This window comes from Aulonocara stuartgranti (assembly GCF_965226115.1).
Source record: "Aulonocara stuartgranti genome assembly, chromosome: 15".
In the NCBI taxonomy this organism is placed as follows: domain Eukaryota; kingdom Metazoa; phylum Chordata; class Actinopteri; order Cichliformes; family Cichlidae; genus Aulonocara; species Aulonocara stuartgranti.
Window position 1 is genome coordinate 35,197,188 of NC_138951.1, and position 6,772 is coordinate 35,203,959.

The 6,772-nt window shown below is 42.8% G+C and overlaps 1 protein-coding gene across 1 annotated transcript; it reads left to right on the plus strand.

Moving 5' to 3' along the window:
• The first annotated feature begins 2,911 nt into the window (after nt 1-2,911).
• LOC309689433 (transcription factor JunD-like) lies at nt 2,912-5,379 on the plus strand. The gene has a single exon (XM_082505836.1). The coding sequence runs from the start codon at nt 3,501-3,503 to the stop codon at nt 4,320-4,322; it is 822 nt and encodes a 273-aa protein (XP_082361962.1). The 5' UTR covers nt 2,912-3,500; the 3' UTR covers nt 4,323-5,379.
• Nucleotides 5,380-6,772: the final 1,393 nt, after the last annotated feature.

Below are 6,772 nucleotides of genomic sequence, written 5' to 3' on the forward strand. Positions count from 1 at the left end.
TATTTACACCTACAGGCCAGTGGACACTCTTTCAAGGATGAGGATGTACACATCCTGGACAGGGAGGAATGCCGGTTTGAGCAGGGAATCAAGGAGGCCATTTACATGAAAAGGGAAAGACCATCTCTGAATTGAGGAGGGGGCCTAAGGGTACATCTTTCACCATCTTACAATCCTGTGATTGCAGCCATTCCCCAACTCTCTGTGAATGGTACTCATGGCCATTGATCAGTGGTTTTTGATCAGTGAGCTTTGATCAGGGGTTGTTGATTTATGGTCATGAGGATTTGCATATTAATGATTAAGGAACTGACGTCCAAGCCCATTGTTCACCAGAGAATAGCTAAACACACTGATGCCCATCCCCATGGGTTTGAAGGCATTTTTGAGACTCAAAATGTGGTTTTATTGTCAGGGTTACTCCTAGGCTGAGAGTGAGGGTTAGGCATTCATTTTTGTCCTCACTAAGATATGAAAACAAGTGTGTGTGTGTGTGTGTGTGTGTGTGTGTGTGTGTGTGTGTGTGTGTGTGTGTGTGTGTGTGTGTGTGTGTGTGTGTGTGTGAAAGAGAGAGCAAGCTAGAGAGAGAGAGGTACATCCTTTCCCAGCTAGAGCCTCCAGTCTCAACACCCCCACTCACTTCTTTCATACACAAAAATATCTCTCCTCTGTTGGTTTACTCCCCCCCACCTCCATTTCCGCCAAGTTAAGAGATCTGACATCACAGAGTCCATCATGTGATCCACCCGCACAGAGCGTTGCAGTGATGGATGGGGCCTACCGGTGACGCACATACCCACTTTCTGTAACCCTTTAAAAGCCAGACAACTGCCGATGAGTGAAACCAGGGTTTCTTCATCAGCTGACTAAATCATGGTCGGTTCAGCCGCCCCTCCGTGTTTTTATGTACAAAGCAGAAATAATCACATCTACCACATGAAAAGGAGGGCAAACAATACAGGCTTCTTCAAGCCATGATTACTCAAACTAATTTATTGCGTCGTTTTCAGTTGCTGTTGAAGTGGCAGCACTGTTGTTTGAAGTGTTGTTGCTGTATACAACATTGATTTTATGGAGATGTTTAAAAACTGTCTGACTTTAAAAATATCTTTACAAATGAAAAAAAAAGAAAATTGGGGAATGTGTGTCAGAAAATGGAAACTCCAAAGTAGAGAAGAAATGAACAAAATGTGAGACCAAAACCAAAAGCGGGAAACTGTTCACTGACCAGAGGAAATGTTGAAATTGAACCAGTTTCAGATTCAACTTCCCCTAATTGATATGTCCTAAAATCGCTGACTGAGAGCACAAAACAGAAGTGAACGCTCTTTTCTGAGAAAAGTATTAAGTCTGAGCACACAGATTCACCAATGGGTCACCACAACTCGTATCCAGAATTGTGCAAAGGGACATTTCCATTTTAATGTGCAGTGTTGCTGTTATCATTTTTTAAAAATATATTTGATAGAAAATGAACCTGGTACAACACGATCTTTAATCATTACTGGGTTTGTTTTACATTTGATTAAAGTTTAAATCATATTAAGCTTGAAGTGCAGCTATCGTCAAGTTACAATATTTGTTATTTACCATGGTACATGTTGTGTTTTTGTTGACTTCGTTTCACATGCAAGAGGAATGACGTGCACTCTGTTATTGCCACTGTTGCTGTGTTTTGGGAAAACCCACTAAACCCCTTTTCTCAGTGAGTGGTTTAAAGGCCTGTCCAGCTTCCTTTCTACAGCAATAAACAGCAACAATTGCAATAACATTTAATCCAAGTGTTAAAAAATAATGTGGCATGATCACTTGTGGACAGCAGGGTTTCTGTAAAACCCCAACAAACTCATGGTTCACATGTTTAATCACATAAGTTGACTTTGTCCCTCGCTGTGACTGGAGTTTGTGGTAGAATGAGAGTAAAAGCACTACATGTTTAACAGCATACAGAAAATCTGGAATATTATATAAGGCTTAACATATTCTACTGTTTCTCTTGAAGACTGAGTTAAAAAACAGAAAACAACAAAAAAAGACAAATCAATCAACGTTTACAGTTTGTAGACTTTCAGCTGTTTGAGAAGTTTTACAAAAAAAATACTGTTTTGGAATTAAAGCCATTTTTACACACAGGTCCCTCGTTATCACAGGCTCACCATTCATTCAACAACTTAACATGATTTTAAATATAAGGATTGTTTTCAGTGCTTGGATAAAAATTCTGTCCTCCCTTGAGGTGCTCTGTCAGGCCTTCATTGCAGCCACTTTTTTGCTGATTGGTTGTGGGTTTTTGTACTTTCAGTTTTGTATTTAATAACTGAAAAGCATGTTGGGTTGTGATCAGGTGACTGACTTGGCCATCGAAGAATATCTCATTTCTTTTCCTTGAGCAACTCTTGGGTTGCTCTTGCAGTATGCTTTGAGGCATTAACCATTTGATATCCTTAATACTATGTCCACAGTGTTTGACAGATAATGTGTTACTCCCCTGATCATGAGCTGTTTCTTTTCTCTTCCCATCATTTTTGTCCAACTTAACTCTGGTTTCATCTGTCATGTTTATAGAACTGTGCAGGCTCTTTGTCTAAAAAGTTTGGTTTGATCTGGCCTTCCTGTTCGTTACAACCGCTGGTTTATTTATATATATACATACACACACACACACACACACACACACACACACATATATATATAAAGCCAGGTTGGTCAGTGCATTCCTTTTTGACAATAATAAACCAAATAGTTTGTTAGTTTATTTGTTTTTAAGCCTCATCCAGACTTTTCTGACTTTGGTCGTCATATCTAAAATTACAATCAACAAAAAGCTATAAAATGCAGTTAAAGTAAGATTTTTTAATCCCTCAAGTTAGAGCTGAAAGTCTGCTCTTCAGTCTTATATTGATCATTTGATTTAATAATCCACTGTGGTGGTGGACAAGTGCACAACTATAAAAGAGTGTGCCTTTATCTTATCGATCTAACTGTAATTACAAACTACTTCACTTTTAACAGGGTGACTCAGTCTGTCCACGGCACACATTTCTGAGCCACTTTTGTTAGTGATCTGCTTTTAGGTGTGCGTAATGCTCGATTTAAACTGGATGACTCATAAATCAAAGTGGAGACTAAATAACCAGGGTGGGAGAGAAACTATTGAAACCAACGCTGAGTGAGACCTCTGTCTGCATCCTCTGCTCGGCCCGTCCTTTTATTCAAATATAAGACTGGAAAACGTAATTTCTACCCAATACGCGCGCTCCGGCGTGACATAATGGAACGTGCCAGGCTAGAAAAGCTCGGGGCGGTGCGCGCGGGCGTGTATTCAGATCCTGTAGGAGAGGAGAAGAGCGACACGGGGTGTTCACACAAGTGTTGCAAGTGTTGTATTCATTTTAAGAGCAGATCATTCCCGGCGCGGTTCGTCTCTGTGAGGTTATGGGCAGGACACAGTTCTGAGGGAGTGTCGAGCAGCGCCACTTGTCATTGTACCCACGGAAATAATGATGAAGAAGGATATTAACTTGAGCTTGGCGGACGACGCAGACCTGAAACCGCACCTCCGCGACGCTGAGAGCATCCTCAGCTCCCCGGACCTTGGGCTGCTCAAGCTGGCCTCTCCAGAGCTGGAAAGGCTAATCATCCAGTCCAACGGAATGGTCACCACGACTCCGACCAGCTCCCAGTTCCTCTACCCGAAGACGGTGACGGACGAGCAGGAGTTCGCCGAGGGCTTCGTGAAGGCGCTGGAGGATTTACACAAGCAGAACCAGCTGAACGGAGGCGCGCCGCCCAGCAGCACCCTGGATCTCGGGGCTAACATCGCCCCAGTCACCGTGCAGCCGGATCTACCGGTGTACACGAACCTGAACAGTTACGGCAGTGGGCCGCTGGGAACCACTGTCAACTACACCACGGACACGGTCCCTTTCCCGCCTCCTCCGTCACATCATTTAGGGGCAGCCCCGCCGCAGCCAGAGCTGTCTCGGGTCCAGCCGCTGAAGGAGGAGCCTCAGACGGTCCCCGACGTTCAGAGCTTCGGAGAGAGCCCGCCGCTGTCTCCGATCGACATGGACTCGCAGGAGCGCATCAAAGCCGAGAGGAAGAGGCTCAGGAACCGAATCGCAGCCTCCAAGTGTCGGAGGCGCAAACTGGAGCGCATCTCCAGGCTGGAGGACAAGGTCAAATCGCTGAAAACCCAAAACACCGACCTGGCCTCGACAGCTAGCCTGCTGAGGGAGCAAGTGGCCCAGCTGAAGCAGAAGGTGCTCACCCATGTGAACAGCGGTTGCCAGCTGCTGCCACACGAGGTTCAAGTGCACTAGTCGGAGGGACTAACCTGCTGTTGGGCCACTGACCAGCTTATAAGCTCCTTGGACTTTGTTAATGTTGGGGTTTCCGTGTGTCTCGTAGCCCAGATGTGTGCCGTTACGCGCAGGGGATGAATGCCAGGCCACGTTGGCCAAAACTGTACATTCATGTTCGTCTGTTTAACAAAAAAAAAATCGAAAAGAAAACTGAACTTTTATGATTGATCAAACGTAAAACACACCTGGCACAAAATACATCAACACATGGACCTCAGCGCGGATACCAGCCAGCAGCAAGTCAAACTGTGTTTGCGTTCCTCGACCATTTGTTCAAACTCGCCCCCACTTGGCGGATAGAACAAATCAATATGATGTATTTGATTTTTAAGTCAAATTGGTGTATTTATTTTGGTGCCGAAATGAAGGGCATTTGCCTCTAATATATTCTACATAACTAATTCTATGTATGTTTACTATTGAACAAGGCAGCTTTAAACTGCCAGTATTTTCAATGAAATGATGCCATGGGCTTTCCTAATGGGAGAAAGAGTCGCGTATACGTGTTTACTGACTGCTTATATGCAGTCGTCAGCTGGACCAAACAGACAGACAGTGTTTCTACGATAATATACACATTTATGATTCTGATATTCTTAAAATATGAGGGATTTGGTTGTAAAAAGAAGAAGGGAAAACGCCAACCACACCCATATTTGATACATGAGATCTGATCTACACTTATAGCCTACATGCTGTGGATTTCTGTAGGGAACAATTTGCATGTTGCTGACAAACTCGAATGTCGCCCGCTGCTGGGTTCACATGAGGAATTAATCAGTGTTTATTATCTGTAACCTGCACACTTGTGTATTTCTCTTTCTTTCTTTCTTTTTTTAATACTCTACCGAGTCTTTACTGCAAATGTGTTCTTGTTTTAAATGTGAAGAAGAGTGTAATCTTTCTGTTTGCGCTGACTGTTGCGATCACCTCTAGCCTACAGTTATTCGGCTTTATGCGGTTGTGTTTGAAATAAATGCTGCTGGGCAATAAACACTGTTTCCTCCATATTTTAGCCAGCCTCGCTGTTTTTTATTGGGGGGTTTTTACCTGCACGTAATGAAGGTCACATGTAGTCTACAGTAAATAAGGTGTTAAACAGGTCAGGCTTCATGGTCAGCTTCATGAAGGGCAGTTACATTAAGATTAGTTTTCGAATGATTGTGAAACTACCTGTTGTTTACCTGTTATTTTTTTTCTCTGCCACTTTATGGAAATGATCCCTTTAAGGAGTGTAATTTTATCTTGCTGTTCAGAATTAGTGATTCAGTGTTGCATTAACACATTTTGGCAGTATAATTTCATCTGTTGTTTAGATTTCTGTATAAAAGCATCAGGCTGGGGGATTTCCCCCTCTGCTGGTTATTTGTGCAATTACAAATGAAACAAGAGCATTTTAGGACAAAATGTTTCTGACCTTCGTGGCAGTGGACGAGATTCATCCAGCACATCTATTCAGTTCAGTTTAATTCAGTTTTATTTTGATAGCTCCAAATCATGACAGCTGCCTGAATCACTTATTTGGATGTTGTCAACTCCGAGCAGAACTCAACCAGCTGTTTTGTAGATATTTGTACCAATATTTTATTCTGAAATTATAAGAATCTCCCACGCCCACAGATGCTTCCAGTGACTGTTATGAGGCCATGTTCTGTAGTGTTCAAGAAAGCAGCTTAAGATGATTTGACCTTTGTGACACGATGTGTTATCCTGCTAAAAGCAGCCATCAGAAGATGAGTTCACTGTGGTGATAAGGGGATAGATGGTCAGAAACAATGCTCAGGTAGGCTGTGGTGTTTAAATGAGCCATCAGTATAAGCCTCTCAATCTTGCAGCAGAAACTGAGTCTCAGTAGACCAGAGAACATTTTTTGTAATCTTCTGCTGTCCAGTTTTTGTGAGCCTGGGTGAATTATAGCTTCAGTTTAATGTTTCTAGCTGACTGAACTGCGATCTTCTGATGCTGTAGCCCATCTGCTTCAGGACTCAGTGTGTTGTGCACTCAGAGATGCTCCTCTGCATACCTTGGTTGTTTAAGATGTAATCATTTTAATTGCTGACGCCCTCTCATCTCAGTTATCATTAAGGCTTTTTGATAAGAGAACTGCTGCTCTTTTGGAGACCATTCTCCAAAAGAAGGCTGCATGGCAAAATCTCAATAGCTCAACAGTCTCTGAAATACATCAGGCCCGCCTATCAGCTGCATTTACAGTGACTTATATTACCTTTCCTCCCCGTTCAGATGTCTGGTTTGAACTGTATGCCTAAAATGCATTGAGTTGGTTCTATGTGACTGGATGATTGCACATATATGTTACCAAACAATTGAACAAATGTACCTAATAAAGTGGCAGGTGAGTTGTTTAAAATTTAAATGCCCTTCTCTCTGTCTCTGGGTCTTTGACGGAC

Excerpts from the sequence above, each read along its gene's own strand:
- LOC309689433 (XM_082505836.1), top strand. The coding sequence starts at position 3,501 with ATGATGAAGAAGGATATTAACTTGAGCTTGGCGGACGACGCAGACCTG.